This window comes from Podarcis bocagei (assembly GCF_964188305.1).
Source record: "Podarcis bocagei genome assembly, chromosome: 5".
NCBI lineage: Eukaryota > Metazoa > Chordata > Lepidosauria > Squamata > Lacertidae > Podarcis > Podarcis bocagei.
In genome coordinates, this window is record NC_138129.1 from 99,956,978 (window position 1) to 99,982,847 (window position 25,870).

Consider the following 25,870-nt stretch of genomic DNA (forward strand, 5'->3'; position numbering starts at 1 on the left):
CCCTCTCAGAAAGGTTATTTCCTGTTCAGGACAGGGAAGGAAAAGCCAGTCATTCTGTCTGTGACTCGCTCATTCCTTGCAAGGCAATGGGGTGGGGGAGAGAAGGAGGAAGCCACCTTGCCTCTTGGCTTTTTGGAGGAAGCTACATGCACCCCAACACCCTAGCACTCTGACCATACCCGTGGCCAAGAGGAAGAACTATTCCTGATTAAACTCCTGCCTCACCTGACGCCCAGGAAGAACACTAGCTTTATAATTCAAATGGTACACATTTAAAAAACAACTTGCTAAGTTCTTTCAGTCTTGTTTTTCCTCTCCATTGTGAAGACCACTGGCAGCCTGCCCCACACTGAGCTTTCTGTTGTATTTTTTGGCAATCTTGGGGAGTTTCTTTTCCTCCTCTTGGGTATTTCGCAACTAGCTTTAGACATTTCAAAAAGGTCATGCCACAGTAGACCGGGAAGCTTCTGTCTAATTGGTGGTGACTCACACTGAGGTAGAACTGAAATATGCAGACTTGAATTTTTCCCACTTTCGCAGAAGGGCTAAGAGAGTGTCAGTAATGTGCTCACAATGTTGCTAAAGACGCTGTTTGCCTCCCTGTAGGCACAAAACCCTTTACACAGTGTTGAAGGGACTCCCTCTTGCATCACACTTTTCTGTAAGGAAGGCTACTGTTTCTATCCCACCCAGCAATGATTCCATTTTTTAAGTACATACCACGGTCCACCTTGCCTATTTTTAAATGTGGGGAGAAATCATTAATTATTGCTTCACACTACAACAGCTACTGCACAATAGAAAGATATTTTATTTTAAGCAACGGGGACTGATTTATCTGCACCTAATGTTAGATTTTTTTAAAACTATACAGAATGAGAAAGGCAATTTTCATTACCCCAATTTTCAGGAACGTCCAGGATAAGCAGTTACTCCTGAGAAGTGCTCATGGCACCATTTATAGGACATATCCTAAACATCTCCGTTTCCATGAAGAAGGGCTACGTGTGCAGCCTTCAAGGGCAGTCCAGGAACATCTTATCCCTACAATGCTTTGAATAGATGGACAGTCGTTCCGCAGTACAAGTGTGGGAGTGCAACAGATGGGCAGCATTATTCTCAAACCTCAGTAGGCTGCTGCTTCTCTCCAGAAAGTACTATATGGGACTGAATTATCCTTCTTCACACCAGTTTTACTGCTTCCAGTACATCTGCCAGGACGTAAGTAGTGTCCCATGCTTGACCAGGTTGTCGCAGGGCCTTCTCCAGAATCTGAGCTGTGTCTCGGAGCTCTGCAGGAGGTAGCTTGTGCTTAGCCTGCTGCTGGCAGAATAGGATTTCATTTACCTCCCCCTCAATCCTCCGGACATAGAGCAAAGGGAAAGTCTCTCTTAGGGTAGCCAGAACAGCATCTCGAAGCTGGGTGTCTCGACACACCAAATTTAGAATGAAGAGGCCTGCAGAGAGGAATAAGACACGTTGATTATTACAAAGCAGATGTCAGAGATCACAGAGCACCCATTTAGATTTGTTTGTAGGAGGGGGTGGGGGAGGGGGTTGATTGATTTGTGGGGGTAGGTTGAGTAGTTGATCCATAGCCTAGGGTGGTGTTTGAATGTTGGCAGACAAGGAGGATTGTTTTTAAAAGTTTTTATCTTCTGGGTGTGAGAAAAGGGGCCAAGACAGGTGTAGCATGGTTGGATTTTGTGTGTGTGTGTGTGTGTGTGTGTGTGTGTGTGTGTGTGTGTGTGTGTGTAAGGTACAATGTTCAAAATTCCCATTGTTCTAGGCACATTTTGTGTGAGTAGATACCTTAGGAACTTATTCTGTCTGTTATCTGACTGTGATCTGCTTGTCACATACAAAACAGCCCTATTTGCTAAAGCCGCTAAAAGTATTCGTGCTAGCTATATAAAAGACAATGCTATAGATTGTGCACGCAATTCATTAATTTGACTTATTGTAAAAGGATGTATATCTCTGGATTTCTTTTAACAGGTTTTAATGGACTTGCTGGATCTGTGAATGAATCTGTAATGGCTTTTAGTCAGAAACAATGAAAATGCAGGTATCTGCCCCAGGGCACTTAAGGCCCATTGACCCTCACCTTCCTTCTTCAGAAGGGTCCTCACTTTCTGAAGGAAGGACTTCTCCACAAAGGCTGGGGGTGGGCAGCTCATACCCAAGGAAGAGTCCTTGCTGTCCACATCAAACATGATGGCATCATAAGAGGATGAAGCTGAAGAAAAACAGGAGTGTGTTTTTGTGAGATCAACAGAAATAGGGTGAAGCAGAACAAGTGTTTGGATATGTAAGTGCCCTGGTGTCAAATTAAAATAGCCAACAGTGTGACCACACCAACCTGTCTTTTACCAACAGGACTCTCTGTAAAGAGCAGTTATCTAGCAACAAGGTATTTGGAAACAATTTCCATCCATCTCAAGGGTGTCTAGTACAGCCTTCCAAAACCTAGTGTCCTCCAGATATTTTGAACACGGTGAACACAACTATTGGCAAAGGATGGTCTAGGAAGCCTATTTGTTTCCATAGGAATGCACTTATTGCAGTGGTACCTCTGGTAACGAGCAGAATCCGTTCCAGAGGTCCATTCATAACCGGAAACTGCTTGTAACCTGAGGTGCCATTAGCGAAAGTGTGTCTCCCTCTGGCATGCGATTTCCGCTCACATCCCGGGGCAAAGTTTGCAACCGGGAGCGGCTACTTCCAGGTTACCAGAGCTCGTAACCCGCAGCATGCGCAACCAGAGGCGTTCACAACCAGAGGTACCACTGTACTGACATGCATTAATGCCATAGAAACTGTGCAGTGAAGTGCAATGCCCTAAACCAGCCTTTTTCAACCCAGGGTCTCAGCTTTTGCTGGACAACAACTCCCATCATTCCTTGTGAGAAGTGCAATCAGTCAGGAATGAGGAAAGTTGTAGTACAACATCATCTGAAAATGGCTGCCCTAGACATTGGGGTACCCTCAAAAGAAACTACTCTACCTTAGGAATTTTTTTGCATTTACTTCTCTTTGACCCCTCACTACCATAACCACTGCCAAACGGAACAAGGGAACTGGGAGTTGGAGGCAGCTGAAAGTAGAATCATAGCTATTCTTATTTCCTTTCTCTCCTCTGAGTGTGTGTAGCATCTTTTCCCAATGGTTGTATTCAGGTCCAGGACAATCCAAAATACAGTGTTGAGTCATAATGAGTACAAATAATCTGAGAAAATATTGAATAACAACAAAAAATCTAAATTTGATGCACATTTCCCCATATTGTGACACAGAAGGGCCCCCAAAAGCCCCCATCCCACCAATCTCTCAAGCAGAAGGGGAGATGGAAGTAAAGAAAAAGATTTATACAACAGGGCAGACCCCTCTCCCCAACCCCTTAGGTCAACTCTGACATGTAGGCAACACAAAAAAGCAGGAGTACAACAAACATTCTTTGGAGAATCATGAAATGCTTGGCCTCTGGAAGGCAAACAGATTACACAGGCTTATATGGGAAATGGTTACCTTCTGCTGCAAGGCTGTCAACATAAACTAAGCCATCTGCAATGTGAACTTTGAGCCTGTCTTCAGGTGAAAAGCCAAACCAGCGTGTAGCCACTTCCAACATAGCTGGGTCAATTTCCACTACATCAATAGAGCACTGCAAGAAGTAGTCATGGATGAAGAGGGGCAGGCTGCCGCCACCCAGGCCAATAACCAGCACACGGATCAGGGCCTCTGCAATCAGCACACAAAGCAGGCATGAATCAACAGGCATAACTGATAGGACGCATCTGCAAGTTACGAGGTGTGAGATATCCATATCACCCAACTCAGTGCTAACCAAACCCCAATACATATGCAGACCCCCTATGGCTCTATTACAACTGCGAACTTAATGGAAGTTGTGCTCCTACTGGCACATTTTGAAGGGCATATTATGGACTTTAACAGATTTGAACTGTAGCCTTGAGGACGATTTAGACACTGGCAGTAACAATCTTATCTCATGGGAAACTAAAGCATAAAGCCAGCATCTGCATGGAGTCATTTTGAACAGTCTCTCAGAAGTGGTGGTATTCATTTGTACTAGCAAACAAGGCTACCTCCTGTGTACCCAGAGAAATGTGACGCCATTACCCAGTGCATTTTATTGCCTTTTGGCGCCATCAATTTAATTCCACCCCACCCCCTTTTATTCATATATGTATACCTGCTAACAGTCCCCACTCTCCTTTTCATTCCAGTCTAACAAAGTGGGCTCTAGCCAATGAAAATTTATGGAAGATTTCAGGAATGGTTAGGGTGCCAGACTCTTGTTTTCTTATTCACAATCTACATTGACGATGGATCAGTGAAATGACTGCTAGCAATCTGAAAATGCCTGGCTGTAGAGAAGCAGCAGGATTCCCTCAAGCTTTTTGTGCAGGCTACATTTTAGCTGTGAAACAGCTAGCAAATTTCTCGAACAAACACAACTTCTCACACAAATGACAAGTGAAAATGGAAATTAGGTTAATCTTACTAATTACCTGGGAGGTGCTCAGGATTTTTCAGCAGGCACAATCCTGCAATCATGGCTCTATGGTGAGCACAACACAGATAGGTTTTGTCGATGGACTGACCGGCTGGTACAGCAGCAGGCTCAGCAGAGTTAATGGAGGCTGTTTTTTTCTTCTTTTTGTGCTTCTTATTCCCTGAAAGCAAAACAACAACAACTTAAATGGGCAAACCTATTCCTGCCATGCAGAAATAGTAGGGAAGGAGGTGTGATCACTGAAAACATTTGGGGCAGGAGACAGCAACTCCAAATAGCTCCTGGCATGTCCCTGTCCCCGCACTAGATTCAAGCTGAGCACGAAGCAAGAATCAATGCTCTGCTAGACCTAAGCCCTCTCAATAATTTTTTCCCCTTTCATATAGTAGCCTCCTCTTCTCTTTTAGTACAGCCTCTTCTGATGGCTTTGTTAATTCTACAATTCTCTTCTCTACCTTCAAAGAATGTGGAAAGCATTTTTTCCTTGAACAAGCAAGAGAGCTCCTTTTGGCCTAATACATAAGAATCTTTTGAGTAACTTGGTTTCTAAAGGTAGATTGCAGACAGGAAACACACCCAAGCAGTCTAGCTCCTGTTCTGTAAATAAGAGTTGTGCTTATTTAGAATCATTAACCCAGAAGATTTATTCTCCCCACTGTTATTTATGCCCTCAGTACATACATAAAGGAGGCTCCCTTAATACTGCTAAGGGGTCAGATAAAAGGACTTCATGCACCAAAACTGAATTCATGCAATCTTGACACACAATGGAGCACAGGACAGCAGCAGCAGGGATCGGTATTTATTCACAGAGGTTTATAATATTTAATTCTTACTGCAAATTCCTCAAGTCATTTAACAAGAACAGATGGGCAGTCTGGAGGGAAAAGCAGTCCTCACATGCCCAAAGCTCAGATATGCCACAACTTGCTATTTCCACACTTGCCCAGTCCCTATGATTCTGCTTCCCACACCTCCCAGCAACCTCCTTTTACAGGTCAATAGTTGGCAGTTACTTGCCAAAGCCTCATTTCCTTGCAGTAAGGTCATCCCCATTTCATCTTCACCACACCTCATTTCACCTTTGTGGGAACCTCTGAATGAAAGTCTCGCCTCTGACTGCACCACATTCCTGTTGCTGAGGAAGATAAGGCGGCGGAAGTAGTGGGCACCATCACCTTTCACATCCTCAATAACATATTCCCCACTAAGGGGGCTAGTTCCACGATGCTGGATGGTGCGGATCCCAATGTCACCTCCCACTGACAGAAAAGGCACCTGCAGGAGAAGACGGTCAGAGGTTGCCACCACCTTACAGAAGGCATTATCAAAAAGCATGGAAACAGACAAATAAACAGATCACATGTGAAATTACCTTAAAGTGGGTTGGGCCACTGGCCTGTCTGCCTCAGTTTTGTCTGTGATCTGCTCTCTTGGATTTTAGGCAAAATGTTAATTTTATTCTAAGAATTCTAGATCCATCTGATCTTGCAAAACATATTTAATAATAATAATAATAATAATTTTTTATTTATACCCCGCCCTCCCCAGCCAAGGCCGGGCTCAGAGCGGCTTACAAGCAATAATAAAAACAAGATGAGTGATTACAACTTAAAAACAAAAATAAAATACAACATTAAAATAATGGAACATTAAAATATTAAAATGGAGCCTCATTGCAGGAGAAGGAAAAGAAAAAAGAAAAAGGGGGCGGAGGGAATCAAATTGGCTCCAATCCAAAGGCCAGGCGGAACAACTCTGTCTTACAGGCCCTGCGGAAAGAGATCAGATCCTGCAGGGCCCTGGTCTCATGAGACAGAGCGTTCCACCAAGTTGGGGCCAGTGCTGAAAAGGCCCTGGCTCTGGTTGAAGCCAATCTAACTTCCTTAGGGCCTGGGACCACTAGGGTGTTGTTATTTATGGACCTTGAGGCTCTCCGTGGGGCATACCAGGCGAGGCGGTCCCGTAGGTACGAGGGTCCTAGGCCGTGAAGGGCTTTAAAGGTCAAAAGCAGCACCTTAAATCTGACCCTGTACTCCACCGGGAGCCAGTGCAGCTTGAAAAGCACTGGATGAATATGCTCCCATGGCAGAGACGCTGTGAGGAGCCTCGCTGCAGCATTCTGTACCCGCTGGAGTTTCTGGGACAGCTTCAAGGGCAGCCCCGCGTAGAGCGAGTTACAGTAGTCAAGCCTGGAGATGACTGTCGCATGGATCACTGTGGCCAGGTCGGGGCGGGAAAGGTAAGGGACCAACTGCTTGATGCGGCGAAGGTGGAAAAATGTCGCCTTGGCTGTTGCTGTGACTTGCGCCTCCATGGAAAGGGAGGCGTCAAGGATTACACCCAAACTCTTAACGGAAGGCAATGGCACTAATTGGGCCCCCGCAAGAGAAGGGAGTTGGTCCCTCATCCCCATGCTATCCCGACCTAGCCATAGGACCTCTGTCTTCGAAGGATTTAGTTTCAATCGGCTCCCACGAAACCATCCAGCCACAGCTTCCAAGCATCTGGTCAGTGTGTAAGGGGCCGAGTTGGTGTGGCCATCCATCAGTAGATAGAGCTGAGTGTCATCAGCATATTGATGACAGCCCAGCCCAAAGCTCCGGATAATCTGGGCAAGGGGGCGCATAAAGATGTTAAAAAGCATTGGGGAGAGAATTGTGCCCTGCGGCACTCCACACACCAAGGAGTGGCGTGACGACATTTCCCTCCCTAGTGCCACCCTCTGTCCCCGACCAGAGATAAATGAGCACAACCAGTTACGGGCTATGCCCTGTATCCCCACGTCTGCAAGGCGATGGTCCAGAAGATCATGATCGACCATGTCAAAGGCTGCTGACAAATCTAAAAGGATCAGCAGTCCTGACCCGCCTCGATCCAGTTGTCTACGGATATCATCTGTTAGGGCAACCAGAGCCGTCTCCGTCCCAAAACCAGGACGGAAACCGGACTGAAATGGATCTAATGCCGATGTTTCCTCCAGAAACCTACCAAGCTGTTCAGCAACCGCTCTCTCAATTACCTTACCCAGGTATGGAAGATTTGAAACTGGGCGGTAATTGGATAGGTCTAAGGGATCTAATGAAGCTTTCTTTAAGAGTGGACGCACCACTGCTTCCTTCAGTTCCCCTGGGAATGTCCCCGTGTCAAGGGACAAATTGATAATTTCAACCAGGGGGGTCCGCGCAACATCTGGACACTCCCTAATCAGCCAAGACGGGCACGGATCAAGGAGGCAGGTGGTGGGCCTATAAACTTGGAGGAATCTATCCACATCAGTAGGGAGTATCCGATCGAAATGGTCCAACACTGGACCTGAAGTCAGTCGAGGGGCCTCCAGTTCAGTCACTGTATCTAAATTGGCAGGGAGGTCACGGCGGAGCAACAGGACTTTCTCCGCAAAAAAAGCTCGCGAATGCCTCACAGCTGTGGGTCGAATTTGTGCTTAAATTTGGTTGTCCTCCTAAGGACGTTATTGACCTAATTATTCTAAAAAGTTGTGCCGGGCGAGAGCTAGCGGATGCAATAGAAGCTGCAAAGTAAGATTTCTTAGCAGCTTTCATAGCCATCTCATAGGCTTTCATAAGCGTCCTATAAGATGTTCTTGAGGCTCCGTCACGAGTCCGTCGCCATACTCGCTCTAGCCGTCTGAGATCCCGCTTCATTTTCTGGAGCTCCTCAGTAAACCAAGGGGCCCGGTTTCGACGGGGTCGCAGAGGGCGCTTAGGCGCGATCTCATCAATGGCTGCCAAGAGCCGGTTATTCCAGTCCTCAACAAGGTCATCTAATGAGTCGCCAGGAGGAGCAGGGTTCCGCAAGGCTTGTCGGAATCTATCAGGATCCATCAGTTTTCGCGGACGAGCCCAAATAGGCTCGCCACCCGAGCCGGGGAGGAGCGGGAATTTAGTTTATCTTGCTTGAATAGGCCCATACATACAAGTCAAAATTGTGGCTGATATGTTTCTAATGCTCCTACATCTGGCAGCAGTAGCTAGGAGAGCTCTACACACTCATTTCCAGCAAAAAAAAAAAGGGGGGGGGGATGGCTGAAGTGTGCAGTCTTTGACTGCTGCTGTTGAAAGGCATCTAGCACCTCCCTACAGGAGTGGCCAATGGAGTTCCTATACTATCATCTCCTGCATCAAGAGAACATTAAGCAAAAGCCTTGTGCAATCAGCAAATGTAACAGTTTCATTCTCTGCAGCCCTTGAAAAAATCATTTCTAATTCTAGAAGCTCCTCAACGTTTACCTGCTGCCCGGCTGGGAGACCAGGTGGGGCCAGCTCCATCACCTTTTCCGACAGTTCTGCCTGGATTGCTTCCATACCTTCATAGTGTTGATCTCTGTGCAAAGCCACAGTTACTAGACGCCAGAATCCCGCACATGTAGCCAACTGCTTCCGTCCCTCATCCGTCCCAAAGAGCCACTCAGTTTCTCTGCCCTGTGGTACTGGGGAGAGGCAAAATGGAAACTATAGACAATGAAGAAACAATTGTCCAAGTACGTGAACAAAGTCAGAGCGTTCCAACATTTTATGTGGGCTTTGCTGAAGCAAGTCAAAGACTGCTACTCCATCTCTAATATGGAATGTTAATAGTACAGACATCATGACTATATCCTCAAGACAATTCTTTTACGGGCTCGGTTTGTACTCCTATGAATTGGCAGCAGATGCTGTTTACTTCACTTTAACAGGAAAGGCAGACATGTCTAGAATCAGTTGTAAAAGCCACCCCCCCCTTTTTAATCTATTCAGGCTTGCTGCTGTTTTCCTTTGGAAGTAAGAAAATGAGAAACTACACTATGGGGACAAAAAAAGTACATGGGATTTTTAACCAGTGTTTGTAAATTCACTAAGAGCAAAAAAAATGCTGTAAACAGACCATTTGCTGTTCTTAAGACATTGCTTTTCAGTATATTTGGTCTGCTGCTTTAATAATAATAAAACATATCCACTTCTTAAACATTACTGGCAGTGTGGGAGGGAGACTCAGTTGAGACTTGGATTGTTTAGATTTAACTTGAACTTTCCAACCTTGGCCAGCCAAGGAGATAAAAGCTTACCAATGAAGATAGCAAATTTATTGTCAAAAGACGCTTTCACAGTCAGGCTGTGCACCACATGCAAAGTGTAACGGGCTTGGCCAGTGTCCTTGCTGCAAAGATCCAGTGAGACTGTGCCTGAACTGGGGTTCTTATTGATCTGGCTCCGTAGCAGAGAGTAGTGTTGCCTCTCTTTCACTGCCTCAATCAGATGCTCAGTGCTCTTGAACCGGATAGGCTTGTCCTGTGCTTCAGCACACAGCTCCAGGATGCATAACACTGAGCCTGGGACACGCCTAATCTTTGTCATTACATAGACAAAGATGGGCAGGGCAAATTCTCCCTCTGAAGTTCCTGCTTTGTTGCCAGAGACTTGGTGTATTCGCACCATCCAGCCTTCCCGGGAGAAATATTCTATGGCCATCTTCGATACATGTGCTTGGGCCAAGGTTACGCAGAGGTAGCGGCCCCCAAACTGCAGAACACGGCTAATTTCAGCAAACATCCTTTCTGCCCTACTCAACGTGGTCTCTTCCCCATCAGTCAGGAGGGCATCAAGTGTGCCTTTGTCCAGTACCACTTGGAAGCGCTCATCAGGAAAATCCATTTGCAACACATCCATGACCAGGTAAGTCATCTTCGGCCTCAGGTGAGCACTGCGCTCCTGCATCTGCTTGATAACCACTTCACTGATGTCCACATTGGTGATATCTTGATACCCTTCATCGTAGAGCTGCTCACTCAGTTCTGAGTTCCCACAGCCGGCCACAAGAATCTAGTGGGAAAACACATAAGGAATGTCACATGCCTTGTGAGCAAACCAAAATGGTTTCTTAAAACAGACATTCCAAGAAGTCTCATGAATTCAGAGACAAGAACATGTCTCACCACTACTACAGAACTACAGTTGCTACGTATCACAAAATACTCCCAAATAAAGCAACTGGTTGTGTAGAAGTCAGAAGAAAATAAAAAAAAATTAAAAAAGGTAATCACCAACAAGTTCCACTACACAAAGGCCACTGAAATGAAAAAGACAGGAGGCAGAGGGCTGAGTTTTCCTGCCAATTTGCTCATTTTCTTCTGGCAATGAGTTTTAAATACCCTTTGAAAGCATTAAAACATGACAACTATTCTCATTCAGCAGCATATATAGGATGTTCCTTAACTGGAGGAAATGGGGTGGGGGTGGGGAGAGAGCTGCAAGGGGCTGTTCACAAAAGTGTTGCTTTCATGCTATAAACACTGCAAGACGCAACATCATTGTGTTGGCCCTTCTCTGAACCTTTCACAATATCCTCTAAAACACTTATTTTAACCGTCCCTCCACGCCTTTATTTACTTATTTAATAAAATTAATACAGTACTTGATTACAACAATAAAACTTCAAAGTGATTTACAGAAAGGTAAAAACCATAAAATCAGGGGGAGGGGAATTGCAATTCATTAAAACCGCCCTGAGATCTTCGGGTGAAGATGCAATACATAATAGTATTGATGTTTTCAGCAGGGGACGCAAAGAGCGCGGCGAAGGCGCCTGCGCATCAAGAGGCAGTGAGTTCCTCGGGCCCCGCTCCTCGCCTCACCGAGTCCCGCGGCCGCAGGTACCGTCCCAGGGAGGCCCGGAGGTCCTGCCACTCGCCGTACCACTCGAAGGCGCGCCCGCCTCGCTCCCGAAAGAAGCGCTCCCAGTAGCCGGACGAGGCGAAATCCCGCGCGCGCCCGGGAAGCAGCCGCAGCGCCGCCATGGCGAGGCGAGACGGGGACGACAAACTGCGCCTGCGCGGCGGGACGAGACGCCGGAAGCGCCTTCCTCGCACGGCTCCTCCCCCTCCGTTCTCTAAGCTCATTGGATGCTGGCGGAGTTGTCTGTCACTGCTCCCCACCAACCAACCGAGAAACCAACCGTCAGTCACCGGCCGTTATAACCGTCTCTCTCATTGGCCCCATTCGAGCGGGCGGATGAGGCAGTTGAGCCCCAACTGTGGGATTGGGCGGGCGAGCCGAGGAGGCGCCGCGATGGCGACGAGGAGCGTGGTCTTCGTCACCGGCAATGCCAAGAAGCTGGAGGAGGTGGGAGAAGCGGCGGGAGGCGGTTCTGGAAGCGCTTCCAAGGCGCAGGTGGTTTAGGCGCCGCCGCCATTGCTCTCCGGCCTGAGAGAGAGCGAGAGAGAGAGAGAGGCGTCAGCCCAGCGGAGCCCTGAGGGCTCTCGAGTGGGGGGGCTCCAGCCAGTGTGTCGAGGCGCCCTGGGGTGCCGTGAAGGGTGGTCGGGGTGCCGCAGGCAACCCTGGCCTGTCCCTCTTTCTCTCCTCGGATGCCCCCTCACGTCTCTGCCTCGGCGGGCGAAGGGGCCTCCGGGGCTGGCCGGGGGGCGCTGGGCAGCCCTCAGAAAGGCCGCTTGGCAAGTGGGGCGATGTTCTCCATTTCTAAAGAAGAGCTCCGCCCCAGACACCCGAGGGGGTCGCTCCCCCACTGCCAGGGGCCTCCTCTTTCCAGCCCCCAGGAGGCGGGGTGAGGAAGCACCTCTCCCTGGAGGGGGTCGGCGGCTCAGAGACCAGGCCTGTGGCAGCTTGGGTCCGGAAGAGAGGAGGCTGAGGGAATACTTTATAAGGGGGCCATGGACTCTAAACGGTTGAAACCCTCTGATCTAGGCCAACTCCTGAAATGCGGGAATCTTTCATGCAACGTGGGGCTTAATCTGAGATTAACTCCTGTGTGTGTTTGAGAGAGAAAGGGAGGATAAAGGCAGAGATATTGAGACACCCATTGTGGTGTGTGAGATGAATATATTCATTAGGACATTGTATATTGCGGGGAGGCCGTTTTTCCTTACTACACTCCCGGTGTATACCCAGTCCTGAGCCCTCTCCAACTGTGGAAGATGGGAGGAGGGGAATTTGATATAAAGGCAACACTATTTGGAAATAATAAGATTTCCTGCAACACAATTGCTGTCTGGAGTGAGGCCTTGTCAGCATGTAACACCCTGGTCAGAGTTCTGCACTGGTTGCTTATCTAACGTTCAAGCATATACAGCCCTTAACAAATTGGGACTAATTTACCTGAGTTTACCTATGAGATTGCCATACCTCACCTGTGCCCACTCAACCACTTCAAAAGGCGGAATTGGCACTGCTACAGGTGCCACATAAGACCTTTTCTGCATTGATAAGAACTCATTCGTTCAATGTGGCAGTGCCTACACTTTGGAGCTCCTTGCCTGTTGAGATCAAGTAGGTCAGGCATGTCCAGAGTCTGTTTTGGGGGCCTAATCTGACCCACCGGTCAATTTAATCTGGCCCCCATGGCAGTATATGTCCTGGGGTAAAATCCTAAAAAAAAGCTTTGGGGTAAAATTGTAAAAAAAGCTCAGTGTCTTTAGTCGACCCTTACGCATTCATCAAATCTGGCCTTCTTTGAAAGTAGGTGCTTTCACTGCACAGTGGTACCTCGGGTTACATACACTTCAGGTTGCATACGCTTCAGGTTACAGACTCCGCTAACCCCGAAATGGTACCTCAGGTTAAGAATTTTGCTTCAGGGTGAGAACAGAAATTGTGCTCCGGCTGCGCGGCAGCAGCGGGAGGCCCCATTAGCTAAAGTGGTGCTTCAGGTTAAGAACGGACCTCCAGAACGAATTAAGTACTTAACCCGAGGTACCACTGTACTCTTTTCAGTGCTTGCTGAAAACATTCTTGTTTAGAGAAGCCTGCCAAGATGCTTAGAAAGTTGAGGTGATTTTAATCAGTTTTAGTAATTTAACTGTTGTATGTTTTAAAATACAGTTGCATTCCCCCCCCCTTGATTTTACTGTTTTAAACCACTTTGAGGGTTTTTTTTTACATATTATGAAACTAATAAATAAAATAAATCCCCAAAGAGGAGGTACAGACCATAGAAAATAAAAGAATGGACTTCTGCTGTTTATGAATGCTATTACTGGCCAGACTAGCAGTGTGATAGGCTGCCTGTATCTGGGGAAATAGCACAACTATTCCATTGAGTTAAAAAAAAAAGTTGTGGGTTTTTATTTTTTAAAAATGTTTATCAATTTATTTTTTAGAATACAGTTTCAAAAAAATCAACAAGATGCCACAAATCAATCAAAGGAAAACAAAAAATCATAACTGTATCCGTGACACTGAGTGAATTGGGTTTTCGAATGGGGGGGACCTGAACGAGGGGGGGAATGAGGGGGGGTGTATTGTTTATGGAGTTGAGCAGCTGCCATGTAAAAAGTGAGTAAACAAAGCATAGCTGTTTAACAGCATATGTCCATTGTGGAAGCAGCCTTACATCAGTATTGTATTGGAGTCTGATTACTGTGCTCTTTATCTTTGCAGGTGATTCAGATCCTAGGTGACTCCTTTCCATACAGGCTGGTTGCAAAGAAAATAGACTGTAAGTTCATACCTCACTACATCTTTGTGTACTTTTCAAGTGTTCCTGCAATATGCTAACTGCAACCTTTTCATTTTACAGTGCCTGAGTACCAAGGGGAACCTGATGACATTTCTATCCAGAAGTGCCAGGAAGCAGCTAAGCAGGTCCTTTTCCCCCCTTCTAGATCTCTAGTTCTGAAAGCTTTTGGGGCAATATTGCACAAATCAAAGGCCAGAAAAAACTTAAAATTATTACAATCTTCCTCCCTTTCAGAGAGTATTCTGTTCCCATTAACATTATTCAGTGCCATTTCACTGATTGTACAGTGGCAAACCTGGGTTTGTCATGAGAAGTATATTCAATGGAGTTCTGTAAGCCATTATGAGTCGTTAAAGAGAATGCTTGTTTGCATCCAATGCATCTAGTTTCAGTAGCCAGACATTTTAAAGTGTGTGTTTAAAATGTACCATCTCTAAATTTGCCACACACAACTCTTTCTGAAATAAATGCATATTATGCTCATCTTCAGGACGCGGGTGGCGCTGTGTGTTAAACCACAGAGCCTAGGACTTGCCTATCAGAAGGTCGGCGGTTCGAATCCCCACGATGGGGTGAGCTTCTGTTGCTCGGTCCCTGCTCCTGCCAACCTAGCAGTTCGAAAGCACGTCAGAGTGCAAGTAGATAAATAGGTACCGCTCCGGCGGGAAGGTAAACGGTGTTTCCATGTGCTGTTCTGGTTCGCCAGAAGCGGCTTAGTCATGCTGGCCACATGACCAAGAAGCTGTACGCCGGCTCCTTCGGCCAATAAAGCAAGATGAGCGCCGCAACCCCAGAGTCGGTCACAACTAGACCTAATGGTCAGGGGTCCCTTTATGCTCATCTTACCCGTACTATCTGTTCTTTGTGCTGAATTCTGATTGTATGCTCTGCAGAAAGACCTAATTGCTTAGAGTTTATAAAATGCTATGTATATCAGTTGTATTATATAATGGATACACAAAGCAGTGTATGGCTAGGAATATAGTAATTATTCTCTTATCAAATCAATGTGGTTTAGTTGTAAGCCTGTCTGCTGAAAGTGTCTAACTAGATACCTTGAATGGGAACTTTAAAGGCTGGTTGGGTTTCTGGGTTTCCTCAGTCCTTTGGTGCTTGTCTTCAGCATCCAGAAATAAAGGAATATGAAATGTCTTGTAATATGGAGGCTTTCATTTTGGCTGTTGTGGTTAGTAGTCACCAACAGACCTGTTCTCAGTTAGGATCTAAAACCAGTTTGTGCTGATTAACATTGAAACATCCTGTGTTAATGAATTCTACATTTTTAAATTTCAAAATGCACTTACGGTATATGCTTCCTGTTTTCTATTCTTTTTCTAAAAATATTATTAGTGTTTTGTTGGTTGTAGCATGCAGCCTGATCTCAAATTTTTGCACACATCTGGACTGAAATAAATGATTTTGACTGAATTTCCATATCTGTTGCTCTTCCACACAAAACTGAAATACTCTCTTCCACTGTAGATTTAGAAAGTCAGTCAAAAAGCTCTTGTTTCATGCGCTGAAGGCTTGGCTCTCTGGATTGGGCTCATTAAACTGATATATTCAGAGAACTTTCTCTTGTTGCCCCAGTATGTCCTTCCTTTCTTGACAGTATGCATACATAGTAAGATTTACGGAACATGTTATTTGAACCTTATCAAATTTGGGCAAGTTTCAGTTAGTCTTTTTGGAGAGATTCTCTTGGAGTTCTTCATACTGGATAGAGGCAGCAGAAGAGAATGCAAAGATCATATTTACACACAAAAAATACTGTACGCAAGTCCCAGGATGAACAGAATTTCCAGTTCAGATTACCGTATTTTTCGCCCTATAGGACGCACCAGCCCATAGGACGCACTTATTTTTTTTGGGGGGGGGGGGAAATAAAGAAAAAAAATTATCCCCCAAGCCCCAAAGAGCAAAGAAGCCATAACAGCGAGCGGGATGGATCCCGCTGTCCTGGCTTCATTTTTAGCCTCGGGGCTGGGGGTCCGGGAGCGATGGCGAGGTTGCACAACCTCACCATCGCTCCCGGAGCTTGCTTGTGTCGCTGGGGGCGGGAGCTTCCCCAGCCCCCAGAACAGGCTGTTGCCCGCAAGCCTTGCAAGCCCGGGGGGAATTCAAGACTTGCGGACACCTGTGCGAAGCACGGGGCGTCCTCCGGAGTGCGCCCTGTGCTTTAAGCTGCAGGCTGCCACCCGCAAGCCTTGCGATCTGCCACCCGCAAACCTTGCATCCTCCGGAGGGCTCCCCGTGCTTCGGGCTGCAGGCTGCTGCCCGCAAGCCTTGCGAGCCCGCTGGAACTCCCGCCGGGCTCGCAAGGCTTGCGGATAGCTTCCTGAAGCTTGGAGAGGGAGAGGGGTCGGTTCGCACCGACGCCTCTCGCTCTCCAGGCTTCAGCGAAAGCCTGCATTCGCCCCATGGGACGCACACACATTTCCCCTTCATTTTTGAAGGGGAAAAAGTGCGTCCTATAGGGCGAAAAATACGGTACGTCTTAATAATCTGAGTTGAAAGGGACCCCAAGGGGTCCCCCGCAATGCAGGAAAGATTAATTATGAAAGTCAACTTACTTGTTCTTCGATCACATTTGTATTGAAGCCTTTTTACAAGGATTTCTGAATTGCATAAATGTCCTACTCTGCAAGGAGACAAGGAAAGCCAGTATCAGCAACAAACCGATACCGAGCTCTATATCATAGCAGCAACTACATCTTGGCTATTAGTTGCAACTGCTCTGGAAGGGTAATCTTCAGTTAATGGGGTCCAGCACATTACAGGAGCCTCTTACTGCAACAGAGCGGGGGAGCCTGTGGTCTCACAGGGGCTTCTGCAATGGAGCCCTCAGAGTCCAAGGATGGCTTGCTTGGTGGAAACACTTCTGCATCTGCCCTCATATGCCCTTCCTTTCTACTTCAGAGTCCTCAACCTTATCCCCTGAAGAAGGTGAATCTCTCAGAGTCCCTAACACAGTGGGGATGTTGCTTATTTCCTTGTAGCAGCTGCATAGCTGTGTCTTTTGCAATAAATTTGCATATTATTATTATTTTATTTATTAGATATTTATAAGTTCTTTGGGAAGATTATTTATGTTTACTTTTGGATACAAAGCCCCTTTACAATATTGGGGGAGAACTCTGCTGTCTAATTAATTAAATTGTCACTGTATTCTCACCAACAGATCCAGGGACCAGTTATTGTCGAAGATACTTGTTTGTGTTTCAAAGCCCTTGGAGGACTCCCAGGGCCGTATATGTAAGTAAGAGTTAAGGCTTTTATTCAGAGGATAGTTGATAAATGGAAAACGTCAAAAAGTGTTTAACAATATTCTTTGAATTCATTGACACATGGATTAGATTGGTCACCCAAATAACTCCTATCAGCCCCAGGTAGCATGGGCAATGGTCAGGGGTGATGGGAGTTGTAATCAAACAACATCTGGAAAGCACCATGTTGGCTACTCCTGTGTAACAGTCTTCATTGACTTGATCTGGCATAGCAAATACAGTGGTACCTCTACTTACGAATGCAATCCGTTTCGGGGTGCCGTTCGCACCCCGAAAAGTCCGTAAGTAGAGTGCTGCTATTGTGCATCCGCACATCCTTGCACAGTGGGGACATAGGTTTCTGGGCAAGAGTTGATCATGATGAGGGTTTGCCAAACATGCCGTCCTCTTAGCTCGTTTCTCCCTTTTGTCCTGAGCTTGTGCTGCTTCAAAGTCCATGAATCCGGAGCATCTCTTATATTTCAGTAAGAACTTGGATAGCAAATTTATAGCCCAATTGGTTTTCTTTTTCTTCCTGGTTGGTGGAGCCAAAAAGCACCCCAAACAAGAACAAACTGATAATAGGAGGGGTAAGCAGTGCCTTTAACCTCTTTGGCTCTACTGGTGTTTACTTATACTGTAGATCACAAGTCCATTTAGCACAATTCACAAACAATTGAAATGAATAGAAGCAATGGAAATTACAGTAATCTATGCCCTGGTAGCCTCTTTAATGGGCTGCTGCAATGTGTTGTGTATGGGACTGATGTTGAAGACTTCTAGAAACTTCAGTTGTTACAAAATAAATTATTTTAAATTGTATGTCACTCTGGGAATCTTGTACTGAGCCTATACAGTGATCAAATCAGAGTTGGCTAACCTGTGGGACAACATAAACCACTTACCCTTTTCCTCAACTTACTCTTTTCCTCAGAGGCCACTTTCTGCCTTTTTTGTCTTTGCTTCTCAGTATCACATTGGGGTGAGAAATTTGTGGCATCCAGGTGTCATCCATAGTCATCTCCAGGCTTGACTACTGTAACTCGCTCTACGCGGGGCTGCCCTTGAAGCTGTCCCAGAAACTCCAGCGGGTACAGAATGCTGCAGCGAGGCTCCTCACAGGGTCTCTGCCATGGGAGCATATTCATCCAGTGCTTTTCAAGCTGCACTGGCTCCCGGTGGAGTACAGGGTCAGATTTAAGGTGCTGCTTTTGACCTTTAAAGCCCTTCACGGCCTAGGACCCTCATACCTATGGGACCGCCTCGCCTGGTATGCCCCACGGAGAGCCTCAAGGTCCATAAATATCAACACCCTAGTGGTCCCAGGCCCTAAGGAAGTTAGATTGGCTTCAACCAGAGCCAGGGCCTTTTCAGCACTGGCCCCAACTTGGTGGAACGCTCTGTCTCATGAGACCAGGGCCCTGCGGGATCTGATCTCTTTCCGCAGGGCCTGTAAGACAGAGTTGTTCCGCCTGGCCTTTGGATTGGAGCCAATTTGATTCCCTCCGCCCCCTTTTTCTTTTTTTCTTTTCCTTCTCCTGCAATGAGGCTCCATTTTAATATTTTAATGTTCCATTATTTTAATGTTGTATTTTATTTTTGTTTTTAAGTTGTAATCACTCATCTTGTTTTTATTATTGCTTGTAAGCCGCTCTGAGCCCGGCCTTGGCTGGGGAGGGCGGGGTATAAATAAAAATTATTATTATTATTATTATTATTATTATTGGACTTCAACTCCCATCAGCCCCAGGCAGCAAAGTAGTTGAGGACAATGGGACTTTTAGTCTGGAAGGCCAACAGTTAGTCACTTTGGTTTAAATACCGTATTTTTTGCTCTATAAGACTCACTTTTTCCCTTCTAAAAAGTAAGGGGAAATGTGTGTGCGTCTTATGGAGCGAATGCAGGCTGCGCAGCTATCACAGAAGCCAGAACAGCAAGAGGGATTGCTGCTTTCACTGCACAGCGATCCCTCTTGCTGTTCTGGCTTCTGAGATTCAGAATATTTTTTTTCTTGTTTTCCTCCTCCAAAAACTAGGTGCGTCTTGTGGTCTGGTGTGTCTTATAGAGTGAAAAATACGGTAAATAATTTAAATGTTTATTGAAAATAAAGCATTTAGGTTTCCATGCTTATCAAATACTATTTCACTGTTTCTTTTATTTGAAATAATGAAGATCATTTGAACCTGAATTTTCATTTCAGAAAATGGTTCCTAGAGAAGCTGAAACCAGAAGGTAATTTGGTATTTCATCCTACTTCCTTTTGTGATGAGGCACCTCTCCTGAAATTTTCTGTTTTTTTCTGCAATGTATAGTGATGCTCTGTAGTGACCAGATTTATTGCTAGCAACCTAGCTCACTTCCCATAGCAGTCTGGCCCTGCCATCAGTCCCATACCTGGCTTTCCATTCTTAAGCAGTCATGCTTTTCTTTTCCTGTAGAATTTACCTTGGCATACACTTCCAGAATTCTAAATGTTTCTAGCCTTCCCTCCATTGCCAGTCGATCTTCCTTAACAGATAGTGCCTGAGCTGCTTCTCTTTCCCTCTATTTCTGCCTTGAATGATACTTTTGGGTATGGATCTACTTCACTGCCGAGGTATTAGTCTGGCAGAAATGGCCCTGATTTTCTGCTTGAATATGTATTTTAGTCCTGATTTAGCCATTCCTGTCTAACAATACATCGGCCACAATTGAATGTCACAGTAAGCAAGAAACAAAGGCTAATCATGCATGAGCAAATCTTGCTCACTTTGCTCCTCCCAAGCCATGATCCTTGGTGCTTAGCACTGCATTTGTGGTTTGCATTGTGGTTTGTTTCGCTCCTGGCTAGCCATGAGCTGAAGCCAAGGTTTGTAATACTAAGTCAGTTCATAGTTTGTTTCCTTGGAAGTTGCACCAAGCCAGGGATTGTAATGTGTTTCTTCCTGGAACAAGTGGGTAGGAGACAAATAATTCAGCTAAGCGTGTTAATGGTAAACAACTGACCATGGTTAACAGGACCTTAAATGCTGATGAAGGTACCCCCTTTCTAAAAAACAGGAAAAGCTGCTTAAAGAGCGGGCAGCAAGGATCAGAGAAGTGGCAACAGGGTGTTTAACCCTTTCCTTGTCTCCTCTTTCTGGCTGCATACACACTGTACATTTAAAGCACAGGGCTTCTCCCCCCCCCCCCCCCAAGAAAAGAATCCTGGGAGCTGTTGTTTAGTCCTTACAGGGCTACAGCTTCCAGCAACCTTAGTGTTAGTATAGTAGTGTGTAAAAGACCATGTCAGTCTTACAATAATAATAACACTGAAAACAATACCTTTGGCCACCAAGGCAGCAATATGTGCTGAGATGGGTGCAGAACTGTTGAATCCCAAAGAGCAGCCTGCCTTCCAACAGTAGGAAAGTGCACAGTTCTCATAGTAATGATAGGATTCATGGGATGTGCGTGGGACACTTGTTCATGCTTCAAATGTGTATGTTTTCTTGGTTTCTGCGTAAGTATCTGCTTGTTGGGCAACACTTTCCCCAAAAGAAATTATCTGACATTCCTTTTTCTTTGGCCTAGGGCTGTACAAACTGTTAGCAGGATTTGAAGATAAATCTGCTTATGCTCTCTGCACCTTTGCCTATAGCACTGGAAATCCAGATGACCCAGTGAAGCTGTTCAAAGGCCAGACTCAGGTGTGTATAAGAGGTTTTGCTACAGTGATGGTTTTGGATTAATGATGGAGCAGGGTGGACCCAAGCTCTGAGCAAACTAGGTTTTGCCAGTATAACAGTAGTAATACTTTCCATGGCCTGTTCAAGTGCATCACATATAATTATTTCAGAGATTTGGTAAAGTACCATATTTGCTCGAATCTAATATGCACCTTTTTGGCCAAATTAGGCACCCTAATTCAATGGTGCAGTACATTTGAGTAAACAGGCTCAGCACACATGAACAATCTTCTCCAAGCCCCATCCCTAGGCGGCAGTACCGCTCAGTATGGGCCTATCCAGCTCTAGCCCCGTCCCCTATCAGAGGGCTGGGGGGGGGGAGGCATCCAAGCTCTGTCCCAGCAAGGACTGGAAGGCAGTAAACAGCATCCTCCAAGGCCTCAAGGGCTGGGTTGAGAAGGGGGGGGAGGAGGGTGGTGACCGCTCAGCGCACGCCTGCCAAGCAAGATTATCCAAGCACCGTCTCCCATCAGCAACGAGGGCTGAGGGAGGAGGGCGTCCAAGCTCTGTTCTAGCAAGGGCTGGAAGACTGTTTGGTTAGGCTTGCCATATGCTGGATTTCCAGGGGTATAATCTCTCTGTGTGTGTGATTTTTAGGATTTGCATAAACGTTTGGGGGCCGGCTCACACCCTCCTCGGTGCCCTCAAACCACCTGCAAGCTGCCCAAGGGAGCAAGGAGGGGAAAGCGCACACAGGGTGGGGGTGGGAGAGTGGGGCTGTGAAATGCCCTTTTCCATAGCCACTCCTGCCTCCCCCTCTTCTTTCTCCTCACAATTACCCATCATGTGTTGGGGGAGAAGTGAGCGGGGAGGCTGGATGCCAAGGCACCTCTCGCACTCTTTTTGTTCCTCCTTTCACTCTCTCACACTTCAAATTTTTCCACTCATTGGCTAGTTTCCCATCCTTGGGTCCCATCCCCTGGGTAAGAGGCTGTTGTGGATCTCTTCCCTCTGTGCCCCCCCACCTTTCTATAGAAAATTCTCTTCTATTCCCCCCCCCAATAAGGCAGAGGAGGTGCACTTACTTCCCTTTATCTCCCTCTCTCTAAACGTGCGTCCTCATCCAAGGGAGGCAGTGGAAAGGCATCCCTCAGCATTGTGTTGTGCATTGCATTTAATGGCTTAGGAATTAGATCAGAACCAGCTGCTTCCTCCCGCCCACCCCCCCCAAAAAAAGAGGTAGCGGTGGTGACCTGGATTACAACGCCACCGCCTCCTGGTTTGCAACTGGCAGTGCCAAGCTGACAAATCAGGGCCCAAGACAGCTCCAGCACTGTTCCATTTTGGAATGTTGATAACAGAGGGTGGACCAACAGGGAGCAGAGAAAAATGTGTGTGTGATTCTGTGGTGTATTTTTTAAAAAAACAGCTCCCTCTGCTTGCACAAGTAATTTTGTTGTCCCCGAGAGGGGGCAATGACAATAAAGATATTATTATTATTATTATTATTATTATTATTATTATTATTATTATTATTATTACAAGCTCTGAGGGGGGAGGGGGAGGAGCAGGAGGAGCCAAAGACAGCGCAGGCAGCAGGCGGTCAGGAAAGAGAGGGGTGTGTAGTCTGGGTGGAGCCTCTCTCCCTTGCTTGGCTGGCTGAAACTCATTGTTATAAAGAGTGCACTTTTTGCGCATTAGGACTCGCCAGCAAATGCTTTTCTTGGTTTCAAGGTTCTGAAAATTGAAGTGCGCATTAGATTCGATGGTGCATTAGACTTGAGCAAATATGGTAGGCTAGTAGAAGGACAGGTCTTGCTGAAGTAGAATCAAAATGGCTTCTGCGTTAGAATTTTTTGAGAGTATTGACAAGCATGTGGATGGGATGACTTGATAAAACATTATTTACTTGGACTTTCAAAGAACCTTTAACAAATTCCTTCACCCAAATGGTCCTGAGCAAACTTTGCATTGATGGAATATGAGCTGGCAATGATGGAGTAGGAAAGGGATCTTGGGATCATAGTAAATAACTAGATGAAAACATTGACCCAGTGTATGGAACCTTTGAAAAAGACAATTTTCATGTTGGGGGTTATTCAGAAAGGAATAAAAAATAAAGCCGCCAGTTGTAAAATGTTTGTATAAATCCATGAACGGGGGAAACTAGCTACTAAAAGGGGGGGGGAGTACCTTTCCTTTGATGCCTTCCACCTCTTCCTCCATGTTTCTGAAGCACCTTCAGGATTCTCAACAGTTGGAGCCTGGCTTATACATCACTAATTTTTATGCCGGGCACTGAATGGGAATTGAGTTCTTTAAAAACCCTCTTACTTATAGGGACATATAGTTGACCCAAGGGGACCTAGAGACTTCGGATGGGATCCATGCTTCCAGCCAGAAGGTTATGATAAGACGTAAGTTGCTACTTGTCTCTTTGTTATTTAAAATATCCAAAATGGGTTCATAGAGCTCTATAGCTTTTAAAATGTATATGTGGGAAGAGAATTATTTGTTTGTTTGTTTTTTATTATGTATTTTGTATTCTCATTTTGTACTTTTCTGTTGTAAACTGTCCTGCGATCTTCAGATGAAGGGAGGTATACACATTTTAATAATACAGTGGTACCTTGGGTTAAGTACTTAATTCGTTCTGGAGGTCTGTTCTTAACCTGAAACTGTTCTTAACCTGAAGCACCACTTTAGCTAATGGAGCCTCCTGCTGCTGCTGCGCCGCTAGAGCACAATTTCTGTTCTCATCATGAAGCAAAGTTCTTAACCCGAGGTAATATTTCTGGGTTAGGAGAGTCTGTAACCTGAAGCGTATGTAACCCGAGGTACCACTGTACTCTGGTTAGTTTGTACACTATAGTTCTACAGAAGATACAGTTTATTTCCCAAGGAAATCATAATTCTGCCCTGAAATCTTTGTGGACACAGTAAGCCTGTAACTTATGTGGTGAGGATTGTGTCTAAAATGAAAATCATGTATAGTCAAAACACATTGGGTGCAATGACGGATGGGATTGCCCAAGTCTTTTTCCCCAGATGCCCACCCTTTATTTATTTATTTTGCCAAACAAATAAATCTGAATGTGCCCAAGTTAAATGTGTGTAAGCTATAGGCTTACTGTATAGTTACTGTCAGGGGGAGTCTAGTGGAAATTACAGTAGTTTGACAGCAGTGAAATTCCAAGATCTCCAATGAGAGCCAACATGGTGTCCTCCAGATGGCATGAACTGCAGTTCCCATAATCTCTTAACCATTGGCTATTCTGGTTAGTGCTCATGTGATCTGGCTGCCTTGGGTAAGGGAAGTACTGCATGCCTAATATAATTCTTCCTAATTCAGGAGCGTGTGTTTTAGGCTGGGAGGTGTGCAAATTTAAAGTAATAATAAAAAACTGCTACAGAATTGGTGGACTATTACAGTTTATCTTGATAATGGATAATTATAATGATAATGGATAATTTCTGTCCTTAGCTATGCAGAATTACCCAAGTCAGTGAAGAACTCAATCTCTCATCGTTACAAAGCCCTGAAAGAACTGTCTACCTATTTCTCTCAAGAGCACAACTTGACAGAGGCCACATCTTGTCCCAGTTAGCCTGCCTGGGACTATGAGATCCTGTGGCTTTTGTACAGAAAATTGTATTTGAAGTTGGAGATCGACGTTTACTTGCCTGCACAGATCATGTCCAATAATTTTAATTTTCTTTAAAGACCTGTGTTTCCAGCTTCCTTGCTTGTGAAATAATTATTTGCAAAAGGCAGCATGTCAAATATGTGTTGAAGGATTTAGATTTTCACTAGAAGCACCAGAAGAATTCAAGATACACTAGCATACAGGAATGAAGATGCAAGAATAAGCATTAACTGTTCAAGTACCAGGAAAATAAACACTGGATTGATGTGCTTTGTTATCAAGACAGGCCCTTGAATTTCCAAGGCAAACCAACAATGGATCAGGAGCAGATTTTGAAAAGAGACAAGAAATGTCTTAAAGCACCTTCTTCCAAGCAAAAGCTAAAGTGACTAGAGCCAGTGGTGCAGATCAAATGGGGCCCCAAAACCCAGGACCCCCCAAAATGACCACACAGATAGCAGGAAATGATTGGGGCTTGTCTAACCTCCAATCAGTGGTGTCACTGTGACTTCTCGGGGTGGGGGGAGACAGCAGAGAGTTTAGCGTGGTGAAAATGCACTAGATGGTGCTAGATGGGCTCTGCCAGTGCATATGCACCATGCTGACCTCATTGCTTCTCCCTGCTGGTAAGTTGCAGTGATGGTTACTGTTGTGTCAGGGTCTGGTCTGGATCGGAAGATTGGAGAATGCAATCACAGGGAGATCAGCTCTTAACAGAAGAGGAGGGGAAATACCCCTCCCCCATTCCCAGCATTTCCAGAAGCAGAGACAGAAGCTGCACAGTTCAGAGAGGAGCTACCCAGCTTTGAGAGAGGAGCTAGGCAACCAGAAGGGAGGGAGCAGCTGGGCAATACATCAATCGAGAGTGGGGGGAACCCCTCCCTCCCCCTGAACTCTGAGATCCGAGCGTGTCAGAGAACAAAGGAGATGCAGAGGAGGAGGGACATCTTGCTGCAGAAGTGAGGAGGGATTAGAGTGAGCATCCTTGCAGAGAGTTGCCTGTCTGCTCACAACATGATACTGTGCTAAAAAGACTATAAATCTACCAAATGCTTGTTAATTCTTATTGGTGAGCTACCAGAAGGGAGAAGGGAACTCCTGTACTTGACAAGTTGGTAGGAAAGTTCTGCCCTCCTCCTGGTGACTGCTACTGATCAAATAGCCCCACATATACACCTGGGCGGACATGGACATGGTGGAGCCCACTATGGTGACAGCTGGTTGCTGGAGTATTATTTTTCCTTTTCCTTTTAAATGTTTTATCGTCAGGGGTTGTTGGCCAGGCGTATGCATTAGTAAGC

The 25,870-nt window shown here is 45.8% G+C and overlaps 2 protein-coding genes across 4 annotated transcripts; one reads left to right on the forward strand and one right to left on the reverse strand.

The window, feature by feature from the left end:
* Positions 1–788: 788 nt before the first annotated feature.
* METTL13 (methyltransferase 13, eEF1A N-terminus and K55) lies at positions 789–11,336 on the reverse strand. 3 transcript variants are annotated; one of them, XM_081195634.1, is made up of 8 exons: positions 11,172–11,336; positions 9,606–10,359; positions 8,791–8,990; positions 5,623–5,818; positions 4,536–4,700; positions 3,529–3,741; positions 2,108–2,239; positions 789–1,457 (listed from the first exon to the last, which is right to left on the reverse strand). In XM_081195634.1, the coding sequence occupies exons 1-8, from the start codon at positions 11,331–11,333 to the stop codon at positions 1,183–1,185; spliced, it is 2,097 nt and encodes a 698-aa protein (XP_081051760.1). In that variant the 5' UTR covers positions 11,334–11,336; the 3' UTR covers positions 789–1,182. The 3 variants fall into 3 exon arrangements, with proteins under 3 accessions (XP_081051760.1, XP_081051759.1, XP_081051761.1); XM_081195633.1 differs by having other exon boundaries at positions 5,557–5,818; XM_081195635.1 differs by having other exon boundaries at positions 5,557–5,818; positions 11,233–11,333.
* Positions 11,332–24,659, forward strand: ITPA (inosine triphosphatase; the record flags this gene model as incomplete). Its single annotated transcript, XM_081195644.1, has 8 exons — positions 11,332–11,658; positions 13,930–13,987; positions 14,069–14,133; positions 17,190–17,263; positions 19,476–19,507; positions 20,828–20,943; positions 23,263–23,339; positions 24,407–24,659. The coding sequence occupies 8 exons, from the start codon at positions 11,332–11,334 to the stop codon at positions 24,528–24,530; spliced, it is 873 nt and encodes a 290-aa protein (XP_081051770.1). The 3' UTR covers positions 24,531–24,659.
* Positions 24,660–25,870: the final 1,211 nt, after the last annotated feature.

Bases quoted from the DNA above. Each gene is read 5' to 3' on its own strand.
- METTL13 (XM_081195633.1), bottom strand. From the start codon at position 11,333: ATGGCGGCGCTGCGGCTGCTTCCCGGGCGCGCGCGGGATTTCGCCTCG. The intron at 5,819-8,790 runs GTAAACGTTGAG...CTTCTCCTGCAG, and splicing joins GTCTCCCAGCCGGGCAGCAG to GTGCCTTTTCTGTCAGTGGG. The intron at 2,240-3,528 runs GTAACCATTTCC...GTTTTTCTTCAG, and splicing joins TGACAGCCTTGCAGCAGAAG to CTTCATCCTCTTATGATGCC.